General features: G+C 37.7%; 3 protein-coding genes across 4 annotated transcripts; 1 reads left to right on the top strand and 2 right to left on the bottom strand.

The window, feature by feature from the left end:
• Positions 1-5,387: 5,387 nt before the first annotated feature.
• Positions 5,388-6,829, bottom strand: LOC110763765 (Core-2/I-branching beta-1,6-N-acetylglucosaminyltransferase family protein). The gene has a single exon (XM_021966611.2). The coding sequence runs from the start codon at positions 6,677-6,679 to the stop codon at positions 5,561-5,563; it is 1,119 nt and encodes a 372-aa protein (XP_021822303.2). The 5' UTR covers positions 6,680-6,829; the 3' UTR covers positions 5,388-5,560.
• Positions 6,830-8,950: 2,121 nt separating this feature from the next.
• On the top strand, positions 8,951-12,798 carry LOC110763766 (histone acetyltransferase). Of its 2 annotated transcripts, XM_088244063.1 has the most exons (4): positions 8,951-9,570; positions 9,729-9,843; positions 10,055-10,169; positions 10,410-12,798. In XM_088244063.1, exons 1-4 carry the CDS (start codon positions 9,470-9,472, stop codon positions 11,312-11,314), a joined length of 1,236 nt encoding a protein of 411 aa, XP_088100189.1. In that variant the 5' UTR covers positions 8,951-9,469; the 3' UTR covers positions 11,315-12,798. The 2 variants fall into 2 exon arrangements, with proteins under 2 accessions (XP_088100189.1, XP_088100194.1); XM_088244068.1 differs by lacking the exon at positions 8,951-9,570 and having other exon boundaries at positions 9,782-9,843; positions 9,965-10,169.
• On the bottom strand, positions 12,295-15,928 carry LOC110763764 (EEIG1/EHBP1 protein amino-terminal domain protein). The gene is made up of 4 exons (XM_021966610.2): positions 15,291-15,928; positions 15,008-15,160; positions 13,833-14,291; positions 12,295-13,341 (listed from the first exon to the last, which is right to left on the bottom strand). Exons 1-4 carry the CDS (start codon positions 15,642-15,644, stop codon positions 12,397-12,399), a joined length of 1,911 nt encoding a protein of 636 aa, XP_021822302.1. The 5' UTR covers positions 15,645-15,928; the 3' UTR covers positions 12,295-12,396.
• Positions 15,929-18,604: the final 2,676 nt, after the last annotated feature.

Here is an 18,604-nt window from a genome sequence, read left to right as displayed (position 1 = left end):
GTTAACAATTTTTTCATTTTTCTTTATATATAAACAAACAAAAATCTCTGATTGTTGTTTTGATAACCAAATTTAATTCATTCAATTTGATACAAAGCAAGTTTCTTCTTTGGTGAAGCTACTCCGCATGTTAGTCCATCAAGTAACCAGATTAACGAAACTAATTTTAACTATTTTCAACTATGTTTTACCTGCTGTCCTAACTAATCTGGACCCAATTTGGATAATTTGACTAAATTTGATTAAATTCGGATTATGGTTTGCTAATCTGGACAAAAACCGAGAGTAGGAAAATTCCAAGACCGGAAAGAAATGAGACCCTGCGACATAAACGATAGACAATAGTCCAAAGCAGGTTCATGGTGTCAAAGAAAGCAAGGAGAATTAACTGAAAACGACCTCCTTTGTCAGATTTGGCCACAATTCTTCTTTGTTTTATTACTAATAACTCCAAGTACTCATCCAAATCCAAATTAAAGTTGTTCTAATCCAAATTCCAAATTAAGGGTTTTAGATAAGTGACCCCCACAAATCAAATACCACTTTTTGGCTGCACTAATCATTAAGAACAAGGCATAGGATTCTAAGTTCTTGTTTTCTTTTCCCTTTTTCGGCTTTTTTCAGAAGAATTATAGATGTGACGCTTGCTGGTTGGTAAGTTAATAAGGCGAGCATCTAACCTAAAACGAATTGACAATAAGTGGAGAGTGAGCTAATAAGGCGAGCATCTAACCTAAAACCACCTTAACCTAAAACGAATTGACAATAAGTGGAGAGTAAGCTAATAAGGCGAGCATCTAACCTAAAATGAATTGACAATAAGTGGAGAGGTTAACACTCTCAATAGAACTGTTCAATTTTTAATTCAACATTCAAGATAAATCAATGAAATCAGACAATATTAAGTCCTCTAATTATGATCAAATAAATAGGTTAAATAGATGAATATAATATTTCATGTAAACAATGAAATAATCATGATAATAATCAAGTAGTTCAATTTTCTCAAATTGGATTTGTTGACTCTTTTGACGCCGACTTGAAAAATAAACAATTCATCATATTAAGAAGTTAGTTTTTTAGTGAGGTGAGGTAAAAATTCAATGGCATAAAGTCCACACAATAATGTTGTGAGGAGAAAAAGAACAATATTGTCTTGTTTTGGCTTGCGGGGTGTGTGTTGTGTGGAAAACAACTGTCAGTGGGTTTGGAGTTCACAGGTTCCTTTCCAGTATGTTCCACCACTTTTTCATGAATTTGGCATCCATGACCCACCATTCTTCCTCTTTTCTTTCATGGATTTTCAACTTTAACCCTTTACTCTTTTCTTTTTGTTTGTGCTTCATTAACCCTACTCCAACTTTTGATTATAATATAATGACATTAGTCATACTCTTAGTGGTTGAATTCAACCTGAACCTTCTAGTTAATCCCGAGAGCATCTCCAACTAAATATGTCAAAAGTGCCATATAAACATTTAACGGCTAGAAATAACATTTCACATCACTCTAACTGAATTGTCAAAGTTGATGTGGAATGAAGGTTGGAGGTTCAGCCCTAACTTTCGACATCCCAAAAGCAAGATATCAAATGAATATTTTATTATTTTTAAAGACAGCTAACTGTTACTTTCATTTATTTTTTTCCTTTTATATTTTTTTCGTCTTTGACTGTTACAAATTTGTTCCTTCTTTCTCTTTCCAATTTATTTCCAATTTAAATCAACACTAAAATGTAATAAAATAATAATTTAATTTGACTTTTTTTTTTCCATAATTTAATTTGACATATTGGGTGGAGTGCAAAATTGTGTAAATATCAAATTGCCACATCAACCATCAAATTTAAATTTGATGTTTGGTATTTGACATCCCCCTTGGAGATGCTCTTATGGATAAGCTAATAATCACTTCTATGAAAAATCACTTCTCCATATAATCACTATGTGAAGAAGCACATGAGAGATGTTTTTTCCCCTAATTAATTCTGGGAAGGCGATAATCATTTCCAAACAATGCCCTAAAACTTTGATTGCATCGCCAACTAACTTTTGATATAGTAACATTTCTCTATTTAGGGCCCGTTTGGTTTAAGGTTTTTGGACTCATGGATATGGACTTCCCATGTAGGAGAAATTTCATACCATTTTTATCCCCACTTGGGAAATTATTTAATGTAGGTTTTTAAGACTAATTTACTCATGTTATTATTTTTAAATATCATTTTTTTACCATTAAAAAACTCTTCATATTAATATATTTTAGTACTAAAAAACCAAAGGTATTGTTGGAAAACCGAACAACTCTTCATTCTTAATATTGCTCAAACCAAACATGAGAATGAGAGAAAATGATATTTCCTAGTCCTCATTTCCCATCATTCTCAAACATGGGAATGAACATCCTCCATTCTCATCTTATAGAATTCGACATGGAAAGTTTATTCCCAAGAAGTTCAAAGAGATTTGTTACTCGAATCTTAAAAAAATTACATAGGAGAAATCGATCAGATTAATAAAATCAACTATAATTTCATAATTTTAAGAACCAACCCACTCAAATATAATGTCTACTTCAAAAAGTGTTTTACTTTTTGGTAGTAAGTATTGAAGCTTTGATTGAACCCAATTGGGTTGACCAAATGTGAAACAAAACAGAAGAAAGAGCAGTCCCTCACATTTTGACACTGTCGGTGGATTTTATAAGTAGCATAAATTTGGTTATTAACGAAAGGAAATGGCTAGCTGTTCATTCTTCTGACTTTTCCGTCAACAAAGGTGGCAAATAACACATGTATGATTGACCGCAAGTTTCATTTGTATAAACGGGTCATCGTTTTATATTAAATTGTAATTTTGCAAGAACACATTCAAATTAGTTGAACAAATCATATCAAATTTGTACATTCGAAATCCAACACCAACATCAGAAATAATGGTTTACCTAGAATTGTTACCCAAACCAAATCAACATTGAGAGACCAACTGCAGCTCTCTGCATCTTGTGGGGCTGAGGAGGGGTATAGGTCATCTGAACTCTGACCCATGAGTAGTTGAGGACCACATAAATCATGCATATATTTTTGTAGTCCACAAGACGTATGATTGTCGATATGTTATTGATAATATTTCGATTTCTCATTTATGTCAACAAAACGTACAGATATATTATCGAGACATTTTCATCATCTCTCATTTATGTCGGTAAAACGTACAGATATATTATCGATACATTTTCAACCTGCACAGAAAAAATGTATATATGTCCATGCCATTTTTTAATGGAGTTGAACAAACAGCCCCCTGTGGTTTGATTTGATAGCTGATGGCGATTTTGGTTTGGCATTGTTCAATGATGGGGGAGATGGGTCCAAGTCTCTTTTATGAGGCTCATAGTGCTCTGCTTGCTGGGCCAATATGTTTAACACATTGGTCGTCAATTTTGAGATTTTTACTCAATTTCTGTCATCATTGTTTTGCATGCCCTTCTCCTTGTTTGATTTGGAGGATGGTTCTTGGTGGGTTTCTGTCTCACCCATAATCATCACCATCCACTAGCTTTGCGTTTGAGCATTATAGAAGGCTTTTTCACCATTTGATTGTGTGCATGAGATGAGCCAATTAAGGTCGTTTAAGAGTCACCATTTGATTGTGTTAGGTTTGATTATTTCAGATTTTTGGTGTGCTCTCAAGTGGTTGTGATTTAATTCTCTGTAGCATCTGCGTGTGTGTGTGAGTTTTCCCCCTCTCCTTTCTAACTTTGACACAATCATTTTACATTTGTATCTAAAACAGCTCAAGATATTGAGTTTTCAAATTTTCTATTGTTGGGTTGGGTTGGGCTAATTTCCTTGTGGTCATTAGACGACCAATGTGGTGGGCCCAAATCAAATAAGTTTTCATATATCCATGGTAGAATTCTATGCGAAATTCTACAGTGAGGGTGTCATATATGGACTTTTCATATCGACCTTCATATTAGCCACATGATCATTTCATTAAACTTAAGTGAAGTTGCAAATTAGATGAATTATGTGGCTAATATGAAGGTCCATATCTATGGTTCATATATTGCACCCTAATCATAGAACGACTTAGAATTCTATAGTGAAGTCTCTTTATAGTGAGAACCTTATTTAAGGCTATATGTCTTAACAGTTGGATCAAATTGGTTGGATATAGAGTTTTTTTCTTCTTATTTTTGGGTGCAAATAGAGAAGCACAAGCCTAAAACCAAATTAGTTTTCAAATCAGGGTCAGTCCATTAAAGAATAATATGGATGAATATGATGTAACTGGGTTCAATCGGCCCAACATGCTTATGATGTAACTGGGTTCAATCATACCATCCAACTTCTTTGAGTTGGTTAATCAAATTTGGGGCCAACAGCTCATTTATCTATTACCTTCATAATAAGTCCACGGCCCGATGATTTTGAAAATTATTTTAAAATAATCTTCATGCACTTCTCTTCAATAGGAAGTTAGGAACGTAGAGACAGTAAATATTTATTAAAGAATGACTATTTTTAATTTGTATAATAATTTTATGAAAATAATTATTCGAAATTGATTATAAAATAAACAGAGAATGTGGTGACAGATGTCAAGACAAGAGTGCGTTAGCCCAAATGCAACGTGTAATATGAGTGAGTGAGTTGCTAAATATTTATTATAAAAAATATTAAAAAAAAACATTAAAGCCGCTAGCGGACTAGGCGCTAGATTTGACGACCACGTGTTTTCTGCTCCAAATGACATTCACAGTACCTGACCCAAACAAAAAAAAACAGTTTTTAAAAAAAAGAATCTCAACATTCCTACTGTATCAGGCAACATACTTAAAGTAATTTTTAATTATATTATTGGTAAAAAATTAATACCTCATGACTAACCCTGATGTAAATATTTGCAATTCCCCGCCCAGATATTCCACCTACCTCATTTCCTTTACTAGCCGACAATGTGACGCATCATTTTTACCCTTTTCCTACCTAAAAATCCTACATAACAAAAATGACGTATGTGATGTAGAAAGTTAGAGACAAAACTCTAATGTTTATGGGTCTAAATGTGAAACACACAAATTTAATTATACAATCCTTTTTGGCTATTGAGATAATTAAAAAATTTGGATGGGGAGGGAGGACAAACATGACATTTATTATGTCGCGTGACACGATGAATGGCGGACATTAACTACGTAAGAAAAAAAAGAGCCAAAATTAGGCAATTCCCATGAAAATAAAACATTAGGGTGAGGTCCTTTTAAGTTTGTTAAAGGGCAAAGCTTTTTATCATTGACAATCGCTTAGTTTGGCCGTAGGGGAATCTATAAAGCCAAAACACTACCCACTCATAAAAGTCTAAAAAGTGACATTGCACCGCTTACGCTTAACCAAACACGTTTTTCCACTTTTTGAAAAACCACAAATATTTACATTTTGCTCCTCAAACCCACCGGGTTTGTCCCGGTTTCGTTTTTTTTTTGTTAATACTTTCATTTGTAAATTACAAACCAAAAATAGAAGGAAAAAATATCCTAAATATGCCATCGCAACTTAATCCTTGAAGATGACGTCATTGGCCATACTCATCAACGGTCCAATCGCATCCGGCGGGAACTTCCTCGCGAACAGAAACGGGTCCCGCCTTTCCGTCACGGACCAGTCAGAGCCGTTGCCGCTCTCCTTCTCGTCACCGTACTTCGGCCTATCATTTCTCAGGGAGGTGATCAAATCGGGCCCCACCTCGGAGGCCTCATACGTGCGGGGGTGGCCATCGAATCTCCCGCGCCAGTCCACGTGCGTGAGGGTAGCGGGCACGCACCCGCCTGGATATCTCATGTTCAGGAGGGTAGGAAAGTAATTTTCCTCTGGGTAACACGTGTCCCAACGCTGGCACGGTAGCTTGAACTTGGACCAGAGCCGGTGGTCACCCACAACCGCCCTCGCGTGCTTCCGCTTCAGGATCCAGAACTGGGACCCGATCCGAAACTCCTCCAGCTTCACCTGCGGCAGCATCGCGTCCTCCCCACGCGCCGCCCACCTGTCGTACGCTCCAATCTCGTTGTCCAGAATCTCGATGAAGCTCTTCTTCGATCGGGCGAGGGTTTGGTACGTGAAGTTGAAGGACCGGATGGGGATGCAAGAAGGAGAGAGAAGCGCGAACATGGAGTTCTTGGGATCGTCGAGGAGCGCGTGGGCGAGCAAACGACGAGTCGCGGAGATGAGAGTGGAGGTGAATCGCTGGGCGGGTCGGGAGGGGATTACCCGGTGGGCGAAGACGCCAGAAAACGGCGGGTCGTAGGGGAATCTCGGGTCGGCGTGGACGTAGATAGAGAAATGGGTTTTGGGGGTTTGGTTGAAGAAGCGTTCCCAGAGAGGGGAGAAGGGGAGAGGGGTGGTGGTGAGGAAGAGGAAGGCGATTTTGGGGCGATCGGAGCGGGGCGGGCGGGAGTTGACACGCGCGGCGAGGCGGAAGAGCGAGTCGTCATCTAATGGGAGGGATTTTGGCGGTGAAATTAGGTTGATTTTTTGGTAGGTTTTGGTGGGTTTTGGGGATTGGGAGATTTGGGTGGGGATGGTGGTGGCGGTTGGGCTTCTGATGGTGAAGATTATGGTGAGAGGCAAACAGAGAAGAACGGCGCAGATGAGAGAAAATGGCGTTGGGGAGAGCATGGTTTTGTGGTTGAGAGAGAGAGAGAGAGAGAGACGGTGACTGGGATTTTTAGTGGAAAATGGAGAGTGAGATTTGGTGGAAGAAGATGAAGAGCATGGTGATTGACGGCGGGGATAAGATTGATGCCAACCTAAAAGCGCTTTTTATTTTTTAATCACTTTTTAACTTATTTTAAAAATAATTTGTTATCTTTTGTTTGGAGGATATATAGGGGATTTAATGATAAATAACCTGGTTTATGTGTGAATAATTCAGTTTGTAAACTAAAAGTTTGTACTCAAGTTGTTCTATTCTCCCTCCCTATTTTCGCGTGCTAAAAAAAACTGCAAACGCGGGTTAGGAAAGTTGGTAGGGAAGTGATAGCGTCTTCTTTTTTAATTTTTCTAGAATGACTGTGTCTTCTTGCACCTAAGAACTACCGGAACTACTCCAATGGCTTAGGTGGGCTGTAGCACAGTGAAGTTTTTTTGGTTTGGGTTGTATTTATTAATTTTGATGACATATGGGGTATATTGTCTTTGCGCTGTTGTGTAGGTGGGTCCTACTTATGCTCAAGTTCGGACTGACACGTCATCATCTGAGAAATCAGATCCGTTGGATTTTCACGATGTAGTACATCAGATCAAAAATGGACTGGGGGTGGATAATTTATATACAAGCTTTGTTGGATATCATGTAGATGCACACGTGGCAGCAGTAGCGAAGCCACCTAAGGACCAGGGTGGGCCCAGGCCCTCACTTATATTTTTACTTATATGTGTTGCTATATGTTTGCTTCTTGGAGTAAAAACTCAATTTTTTTTTTCTCATTCTCTTCCTCTTTTGATTAACTTAAGCTTTATAAATTTCACTTTCTCCTATTTTACATGTCTAAGTAGGGCATCTTAATATTGGGATTTATGAACATTTTTTGTATTTCTTCTTTCTGTTGAAGTATAAATTATTAAATTTTGAGTCTTTAATAGTGTAGATGATGAGATTAATATTCAACCATGTTAAATATGATATTCAAGACAATTATGATTGTAATAAATAGATAAATTATTAATCAATATGAAATGATATTATATTATTAACTTATTAACCCGGTTAGCGCTTGAGGGCTCCTATTCGAATTATTTTTAAAATTTTTGTGAATGGCCCCCTTTAATGTGAAATCCTAGCTCCGCCACTGCATGGCAGGCATGCAGATGAGGTGGGCCTCCTCTCGTAAGTCTCTACTTTGTGGGTCCTCACAGTGATATTTGGAATTGGAGGTTTGGTGGGGGCAGAAAAGGACGCAACTTTTTCGACTTTCAAGTTCTGATACAAAAAATTGTCATTCTACTTGAAACTTAAGGACTTGTGTGTGTGGTGTCCAGTATTGGATTTGGACTTTGGAGAGAGAACAAAATTAGCAAACTCGGATCCCAACACCGGGACTCCGGCCCAAAATCAGGTTTCGGATTTGTACTCTACTTTATCTATCTTAAGGGACTCGAATCCAAAATTAATTGACAATGATGAAAAAAAATCCGTATCATATGTTTTGTAATGCGAAAGCTTCACTTTTCCGAGAAGATATTTTCGATGTGCTTGGACCTCGAATTCCAACCCTAAATCTAAAATTATAAAAATTTATTGAATACGATCAACATAAAATGAAGATTAATTTTTACTAAATCAAATGATCTTTTGCGAATAATGCATGATGGATGGCATGTATGACACATGTTTCCTCATAAAACCAAAAATATGGTACAACTACAACATACTTTCCGGCTAATAAATTTGCATGTGTTTCCTTCAATAAACGCTTAAGTATTTGATTTAAGCCAAGAGTTTGATGAGATATTGTCCCAAAGCGACAAAGGGAAGAATCACATCACAATTAAGTTGACTTAGCAAGTACCTTTTTTCGTATTTGTCATCACATTTAGATTTCTAGAATACTACCACATAGGTGCTCACACGTGGATGATTTCCGGCTGTTGACACTCGTTATTGTGGATGCATGTAAAATTATCGTCAATTGGTAAGCGAGTGATTGTCATGAAACAATGTTATTGAGATTTTAGAGAATAGATTTTAAACCCTAAATTGTAGATTTTAGACTAAATTATATATATTTTTAAATTTGGTCTTTGGGTCAAATAATTTGTGTAAATTGTACACATGATCAGTTGTAGAGTACAGTTGGTTTCTGAGTTGGGAAGCCATGTATTTAACAGTGTGTGTGAGGTTGGGGTTGCTTAAAGGTGACCGACAGTGACAAATATCATCAGAACTCTGAACTCTCTCCCCCACACCATTCCATGAACACATGAATACATGAATTATCAATGTTCTGGTCAGAAGAGAGGGAGAGAGCCAAAAAACAAAAGCAATTAAAAAAGAGAGAGGGACTCCTGGGGTTAGGGGAAGCAGGCATGTGGATGAGTGGGGGACACACCAAACTCATCAATTGAAACCCTTTGAAATTATTGAGTTTCTGACATTCAAAAAACCAATAAATAAAAAAAGCATAGCAAACAAACACACACCCGACCCAGTTGCCTCTCTCTCTCTCTCTCTCTCTCTCTCTCTCTTCTACTGCTCACTTGAAATCTTGGTGGAACTGCTGCATTTTGGGTCAGTGTCTTGAAAAGAAAAGTCTTTGAGGGAGTCACAGTGAAGAAGAAAGAAAGCACAGACAGAAGCTGCCTCAAGTTCACAACTTTTTTCATTAGAGCCCAATTGGAGTTAAAGAAGTTTGCTTCTCTCTCTCTCTCTCTCTCTCTCTCTCTCTCTCTCTCTGTGAATTGGTGAGGATGCCAAGATCAGGCCCAAGACCATATGAGTGTGTTAGAAGAGCTTGGCATAGTGAGAGACACCAACCCATGAGAGGTTCTCTCATTAAAGAAATTTTCAGGTTCCCCACTCTCATCTCAACTCTAAATTTGCATGTCTATTTTTGCTTTTTGTATTTTTTGTTTTTTGGGTTTTGGGTGGGTTTTGAAATGTTGAACTTTACATTTGTGCATATGTCTATTTGTCTCTAAATAGTAATCACTTATGTGTTTTGCTCAGGGTTGTGAATGAGATCCATAGCTCAGCTACCAGGAAGAACAAAGAATGGCAAGATAAGCTCCCTATTGTTGTCTTGAAAGCAGAAGAAATTATGTACTCCAAAGCAAATTCTGAGGTAGTCTTTTACTCTTTTCCTGCTCTTATCTCAACCAAAATTGCTTACCCTTATTCTAGATGCTAATGAGTATTGATTTTAAGAATTCAATTTTGCCTTTTCTATTTTCTACATTTTTTAGTAGCAGAACAGAGCTGCGGTGTATATTGCTGAAGTTTTACTTATTCGGCTCTTGTAAAGTTTTGTGCTTTGGAACTCTGTTCTTTTATAGGCTGAATACATGGACCTTAAAACCCTTTGGGACCGAACAAATGATGCTATTAACACGATAATTCGGCGTGATGAGGGTACTGAAACTGGAGACTTTCTTCAGCCTTGTATTGAAGGTAGCTAAAACAGTTTTGACTTCACTTTTTTCTGGTTCAATCTGTTTGCAAATTTGGGCCAGAATCAGTCTCTGGATATCTGCATCTGTGTTTTCATCATTGTTAATAAAATTTTGGATGAGACATAAATTCTTGATATTGTTTAGTATTTTCTTGGTTGTTATCCATGTATAAGACTACTAATTTTAATTGTACATTTTCTTTCTGTGTTAACTCTTAATTTTTCATATAACAACCCAGCTGCTCTCAATTTGGGGTGCATACCAAGAAGAACTTCGAGGAGTCAACGACATACTAATCCACGGTGTTATCTGATTCCCATCACTTCCGATGTCCCTAGCATTTCTCCTAGCGTAGTAGAGAATGCTAGTCAGAGGGATTACACATCCAATTCACAGTTTAGGCCTCATTGTCCAAATTTTGTGAAACCCAAAAGTATGACAACCCATCTTGGCTTTGAATCTTCTAGATTCCCTGTTGTCCAAAATAATGACTGCACTACTATGAAATTCAGCATTGCTTCCGAAAATATTCCTCCTTCGGGTTATGACCAATTCTCCCCTAGGGAAAGTAAGGCAACATCTAACTTTTCTTCATACCCTCTGCACTATGCAAATTTTCCTCAGTTTGAAGAACTCAAGCCTGGTTTTCTTATCCTTCCTAAACCAGTTTCTGACCCAATAGAACCTGCCAAGATGGGAGTTATTTCCAATTTGCTCTGTAATGGAGATAAATCAAATGACAATACACAAACAGATACCAGGGACAACACCGAGAACCCATGTACGGTTGGGTGTGATTTGTCTCTGCGGTTAGGCCCACTGTCTACTCAATACTCAATCGGTGAAAACAGCCAGCCTGAAGAGGTCAAAGATGTTGATGCTCAGGAAGGGACCATGTGCAGTGATCAGTCACAACCACAATTCGATAGACGACCCTCTTTCATTGGTAAGGGTAATGAATATGGCCCAAGAGACTCGTATTCAAGTAGGTTGAATTTTGAAGGTGAATATGTGAATGTACAAGCGACAATGAGAAAGCGAAAGGCAGCTTTCAATCACCCAACAGGGGATACCAAATTTTATAGGCAGCCAGAGCTTCCTTTTAGTCACTTGACTGGAAGTATGAGAAATGGAGGTTTGTAGACTGACTCCTGCTTTAGTAAAGTTAGTTGCTTCGAGATCTTGATGTCGGCTTAGTGATTATGTACTGCCAAAAGCTTCTTTTTGCAATCTTGATGTACGTCCTAGCTACAATTACATGGTAATGAACTGAGCTGCTCTTGCAGTGTTGTAAGACATGAAATGTAAATAGTGAATCTGAGATTAGATTAGATGAGGGAATGGACTTCGGATCTGCAATGTAGAAATGGTGATATGTCACCCATGATGCTTTCTAGAACCTAGAACTTCATGTAGTTATGGTATTAACTTTAATTTTGACTTGTGGAAGATTCTGGTTTGCAGTTACGCATTCTCTCAAACTGGCTTGAACTTGTTCAAATTTGTGTAAAGATTGAGTTTGATTAGATTGGCCTTGTGATGGTGTGGCTAAGAGATTCATAGGATAGGTGATAGGATTATTCTTTTCTGGTTGTGTTTGGATATTATTAGGTATATGGGAAAAAGGGAGGACATTCCACACAAACACAAACCTAAACTTTACTGTTTAAAGAATACTCTTTGATTCATTAGTGGTAACAGATAAGGTTATGGTCCTTATGGGCCCGCCTTTATACAGGTCTATTATAGAAGTTGGGGGAAATTTTAGTAAGAAAGAACTCGATGGAGATTTTTGTTTGTGTGAGTGGGGGACAAGGAGTATGTCACTTTAATACACACAATTATCTCGAGCCATTATGCTTTTGTGGTTGCGGTCTCTCTGAACCCCCTTTTTTTCTTGTTTGATTAACAAACAAGGCAAAAGAAAAGTATATGTTTTAATGAATGACTGGATGGGGCTCTTTGTTTGCAACTTGGTACAAATGGTGATAAATTGTGAAGGCCATCTGTGGGGTCAAAACAAATGCTCATCTTTCTTTGTTTCAGCATATCCTCTAACTTGGAACATTTTTCTTTTCTTTTGTTAGAGTTATTTTTCATTTTGGTTATGTGACCTATAGATATATAGTCGACTTTAAAATCTCATTAAAATATCTATCTAGTCTCAAGAGTATCAGAAAATGTTAAGGAATAAAACCCTTCTATACAATTCTGGTGCTTGATTTCTATGCACTCTCTTCACCTGAGAAGAGAGAGTAAGTGGAAGAAGTTGCAGAAGACAAAGTGGAAGAAGAGGAGGTGTAGTGGAACTCGATCTGCAAACGCTGGTGGAGAGGTAAAGTAGAAACTGTCCCCTTTTTCTCTTCCTCCTCAAGCTCCCCAAGTGGTATGGCAGCAAGAAATCTTTTAATGAACTGTCGGCAACACTCTTTTCCACTGCAAATTTCTTCTAGGCTTTCCTCCTTGTTACTCTCAGACCCTGCAATGTCCTCTGAGCCAGCCTCTGCTTTCTCTGCTTTCCCATACATGACGCTCGAATCGTCGAATTTTAGTATGTATGCCTGGTTACACCCCTCAAACAGCCTCTCACCCAAAGAATCCATGATATAGTAAGCATCAGCTTCAACCTTCAGCACAAAAAAATGGTCGTTCCAGCTCACTATGTATATCCTTGGTTTGTCTAACATGGTGTTTCTATTGATCTCATCCCATATCTCGTCGAACGACATGAGTCCCTTCAAGCACTTGAACTTCTCAGGGCTGAAGAATCCGATGAAAGACTTGTCAGGCAAAACGTCGAGAGGTCTAACATCAGCTTCCAAAACTGTTTCCAGGTCGAAGTGTTTGTTGGGAAATAAGTTTATGTAAGTTTCGTTGCTGCAGAGTTTTTGCCACTCTGTGGAACCTTCTGTTATGAGGCTGTCGAATTTGGATCTTGTAGGCATCGAGTCTTGGTTTGAATGCAGCCAGTGGGCGATGACTGCAACTAGTGCCGTGCAGGCACTCTCTCCGGCCGCCTTTTCGCTCCGTTGATCGAAAGAAGCAAAGAACACATTGGTTTTGAGCTTTGCCAGCCCATCTCTGCTGAATACTTCCTTTAATTCCCATCTACTCGTGATGCAATCTCCATGTTGGTGGTTTGAAGAATATTCAACAGTAGTATCTGATTTCTGGAGAAAAAGAAAATCCACATGCATGAGCATCATTTGGGAACATCCTTTTGTCTCATAAAGAATTATGGTAAGAAGCATTGATGTTTAGCAAAGCTTGAAGGATTCATATTTACTCATTACGTTTTTTTGTTTGGTCAATATATTTACTCATTATGTTGTTGACTACTTTTTAAATAGAGGTGACTTTATGTAAGTTGGTCTAACCTCTATTAAAACTACAATCACCAAAGTGATAGTAAATGGAGAAAAGCTTCAACATATACTTCCTTGTGACGTGACAGGTTATGTGGCAAATATCATCCAACTATTTTTAACTAAGATTTTTTAACACATGACATATTTTAACTGGACAACACATGTCATTCAACTTGTCACGTGACAGAAAAGTCTCTACCACAAAAATAATCATCGAGCAGATGTGGTCCAAATAGCAAGAATTCCATGTCATTGTCCTAACCCCAACTTTGAACTAATAAAAGGTTACATACCTGTATAGAATCTCCGAGATTGTTGTTAGCAGAAATTTGAAGTGCATTGGCCTTGCTAGTCTTCTTAACAAAGGGCTCCACTTCTCTTCTCCTTGGTGGTTTGCCACTCAACCACTTTCGCTTCCTCAAGAACCAACTCTTCTGGCCCGAGTCAAACTGAATCAAATAACTCGGGGACAATCCCAACTCGGGCTTTGAACTCAACTCTGCACTGACACCATTCGAGCTGAGTTCAATTTCTGGTGACGACCCTTCTGAGTCGGACAGGGATGACTGGTCCCAGTCACTATAAGTCATGACTCGGTCCCCATGACCCTTTCTCTCATTGTTGCTTGTCTTTCTAAACCTCCTAGCGTAGCTTACACCTCGAAGCAACCTGTCCTTGTCTGAATCGGCCGAGTCTTGACCGAGTCCTGCCGAGTCATGTGAGTTTCTGACCTCAGAAAAGCTTAGACAAACCTGCATAAGGCACCATCAATCAGACATTGAAAAGCCGTAAGCTTACAATGAAAAAAAAACGAGACCATTAATTTAATTACTACAAACTTGTCTTTTCTTTTTATTTGGGAGCTAAAGCTGAGACTTAGTAAAACTAAGATCCTATCAAGATTTGTTTACATTAACTAGTACATTGATCCCACCGTTCCACAACATGAACAATGAAAAAGGACTTGTATTTTAGCAGAATGCAATATTTTCACTACAATATTTTATAAAATTATTTTTATTTTTATTTAAAACAAATGATATTGGGGAGGGAACCCCATGTGCAGAGTAAGTAACTGCTCGTAACCACCGGAGTTACAAGTCCCTTGCCCTGAAAACATTCTGAATCATGAACACAAAAATTGAAGAAAATAAATATGCTGGGTATTAATATTATTGCCTAATTAGGATGAGAGTGACCTAACAAAAATTCTCTTTACCTTAAATGGGAAATAAAATAGCTAAGCATGGTCTTAATTTCCAATTAAAGCGGCTCATACAATTAATTTACAGTTGAGCAAATGCAGTGTACAGGTAAAAATGACACATGACCAAAAGCTGAAAACACCATAAATGATAAATCTTGTCTGTATCCTTAATTTGCCATTAATGTACTCTTGAAGCTAATTACCAAAAACAAACAAAAATGAGAAAGAAATTAATAGTAAATAAATAATGAACTTAATTACCAAAAGGGTAGCTTCTCTGGGGTTCATCCCTTCCATTTTCAAAGTGACAGAGAGCTTCCTCTGAATCTGAGACTCCATCTTCGAAGCCATTTCTGCTAAATTCAACGAAACCTTCCCCAGAACCACCATACTCTGTAATTTTGCACTCTCTCCCTAAAGTTCACATTTAAAAAATTATTATTATACTTTCAATTTCAAACATTCAACAATTACACAAAATGCTTAATCTTTAAAAATTAAAATTAAAAAAAAAAAACCATGAAGGATAAGAATTTAAACTTACATGTAACAAAGTGAGAGTCAAATCCCAGGGGCTAAAGGCACCACCTTGCTTCAACCCAAAACTACAGAGGCTCTGAAATTCATCATCCCATTCAACGACCTCATGACCTCTGCTCAGAAACCTATGGCTGGTGTAATTCTTCTGGTGCCGTGAAGATCTTCTGCCATAGAATGGAACCAGAGCTCCAGCCCCTCCAGCCTGAGACCCTTTCCATTTCACCTCAACCACCACACCAACCCTCTGCTTCTCATCCCCCACCACCTTTCCATTGTAGTCAAACCCTTCAAGCTTTAACTGGTTGACCTTGACATGGAACCTCTTTGTTCCCCCACGTGTCCATGGCGACCACTTCATCTTCTTCAATCCCTTTTTCCTTTTTCTGTGAAGAAACCAAAATGTGTTTGCAGAGGAAATTAATAAAAGAGAGGGGAGAGGAGGGTATTGGCTCTGTTTTTATTTGAATGTACCGAAAGGTCTTTTCTTTATTCGGTAGAAAATCAAAAAAGTGTGCAGAGAATTAATGGGGTTGAGAGAGGAAATGAATAAAACAGAGGGGAGATGATATTCTGAACAGTTGTAATGTATCGGAGGTCTTTCTTTATTGAGTCGTAAAAGAAGTGAGATGACAGCTATGGTTTTCTAAAGCTTTTTGTATGCATGGCCAAGTCTCTATGCGAAAGGAAAGTCCAGCGCCTCCAAACGCCCGTGTTTAATGTAACTCCGTGTGCGCTCGCCATTACTTTACACGTTTTCGGAGAGAAGAGAACACACCATTTTCGGGACATGCACGTGACTGTCACGTGAGTTGACATTATCTGGCAACTGTTTGTTGGTTGGTTGGGTTTTAGGTGCGTACATACAGTACGCAGGGGATTGGAGCTTGGGTGTTGACGCGTCAACGCGGACACGCGGACAGCTTGCACACGTGGATTTTTTGTTGGATAAGTTAGATTAGATGGAGGAGTTTGGAGGAATGGATTTAAGCGTGTACTGCGTCAATGGGCCAATGGCATTGCGTAGAATGAACGACTTTCTAAGAAGAGGGTTTGCTATTGGCTTATCTATTCTTTTGTTTATGTCATTCTAAGATTTTAGACCATATTGTACTTTCAGATGTGACGGGGCAACATCTGCGTGGATGACGGGGCAGCGATTTGGTACCCATCAAGTGGACTTTAGCCCAGGGCTAATTTGAACAAGAAAAAAATTAGTGTTAGTTTTACCTAAGCCCAATTAAAAAAAGCCAACCCCAACTGTGAGATTTCATCTCTACAGCTACTTACACACAACAAAAACGAAACAATGCCATGCATAGATGTAAAATGGGTTGATAGATTTCAGACCAATTAACCTCATAAAATGGGTCGATTTAAAGTATACAAATTATGGCCCAAATTAGATCCTTGTTTTTTGGGTAAATATCATGAGGTGTTCCCACATCTAAAGGGTGAAATTAATCCTCTTTCGGGGTTCGGCTTGTTTCTGGCCACAAAGTGCTTCTAACGGGTTTCGAACCCCTGCCATTAAAGCATCAGGCAACTCGCTAGCTAGAGGTGACAGTTTACCAACCGCACCACACCTTGTAGTTAGATCATTTTTGCTTCTTCTCTTTTTCCCTTTAATATTTATTTCTCTCTTTTGAGGCATTGCTCATGGAAGTGCATCACCAAATCATCATGCCTAGATCACTTCTTATTGTACTAGGTTTGACATTGCAAATGTAAATGGAAACATAGACCTGACAATTAAATAATAAATACATAAAAATTAGTGAAAGATTGGCTCTATTAGAGATCAGCTGTCCAATCACATAAAGATGAGCTGAGATTTCATCCTCCAAAGTCCATGAGTTGCTTTCGGCACTTCACTTAAATATTAATGGCTGCATGCATTGTCATACCAACTTCAACTCCACTAAATGCCTGAGGCTCTACAAATAAGCTGTGTAGTAGTTTGGATCAATTGATCTTTCAAAAAACGTCATGAGTCGAGTACTTTAGTTAGCATCCGTACAGTATGTATGAGTTTAATATTATCGCCTCTCTAAATAAAAAAAGTTCTCAACCATAAAATTAAAATAAAATAAAATAAAATAGTAAGTGGGCTTAAGCTGGGCTTGAGGGAACAGCCATTTTCATTTGGGCCAGCTATGTTTTCTTCCCCCGATTTATTAGGGAGTGCCCTTTTTTTTTTTTTTTTAAGGGTAGGAATATTGATAATCGACCAAAGGAAATATTCTAACTTATGTGTTGAGTGTCTCTAGACACTCAACTTCATAACTGACTTAGGTATCTCGACACAATTTTGGGTATCAATAGAATCACCATATTCAAAATATCAAGGGTGTACTATACATCTTCGACATAGACAAGAAAGTCTTAATATGTAATTGATTGCATACTCTTTTGTGTTTACAAATACACTCTGTCACGTGATGATGTAGACATAAAAAAAGATGTAATCGGGTGTATATAAAATTTTATCGACAACCAAGGTCAATAACATGAACCACCCCACTATACAATAATACAACCATGAATGGATTTTTGACATTGAGAGTTTAGCAAAGCTCAACCTTCCACTTTGTTGAAATTGAGAAGGTTTGTATATTACCTAATGCATATTTTATGTGCAACTAATGTGCAAGTTGATGTGTGTTTTTTTCAAATTTGCAAGTTAATATATTTCTACCGAGCAATGTGAAACCCTTTTGTGTTGTGCCTAACACCACGTTTCTCCATATATTATTGATACCACTTTCAAAGTCATATCTATGTTTTTCTCCTTAAACCTTTTTCTTTAACTATTATTAATGTTTTGTTTTGACTTTAATCTCCTAATTAAGAGCTATCTCACTTATCATTGTGTTATTGGTCGGAAATAGTAAAAAGTGTCATCCCAATTGCATGAGAATTTCTCAACATAATTAGGGGTTATATGATATCATTTTCACACCATTTTGACTGATGTGGTCAATATTGTTAAATAATTTACAAATAGTTCTTCCATGATTATAGAGGCGTGGAAATTTTGAATAGACTTTTTACAGCAAGAAGAAGAAGAATTACTAATCATATATATATATATATATGTTACTGTTGATAGTTTGACAGCAAGAGAAAATTACTTGTCTATGATTGAATGACTTGTGAGAAGGTGATGTTTTGTTTTAATTTGAATTGTTTGTGGCCCTACGTAAAACAGTATATAAACTACAACGGGCCATGATGCTTGTGAATTGCGCTCTCAAAATTTGGAAAGAAGAAAAAAAAAACGTAAATTAGACCTCTTTGGAGTTTTTAAATCAAACATAA

The sequence above is a fragment of the Prunus avium genome, chromosome 1 (genome assembly GCF_965620075.1).
Source record: "Prunus avium chromosome 1, drPruAviu1.hap1.1, whole genome shotgun sequence".
In the NCBI taxonomy this organism is placed as follows: domain Eukaryota; kingdom Viridiplantae; phylum Streptophyta; class Magnoliopsida; order Rosales; family Rosaceae; genus Prunus; species Prunus avium.
Note: the sequence above shows the minus strand (reverse complement) of the source record. Positions and strands in the feature narration are given on the sequence as shown.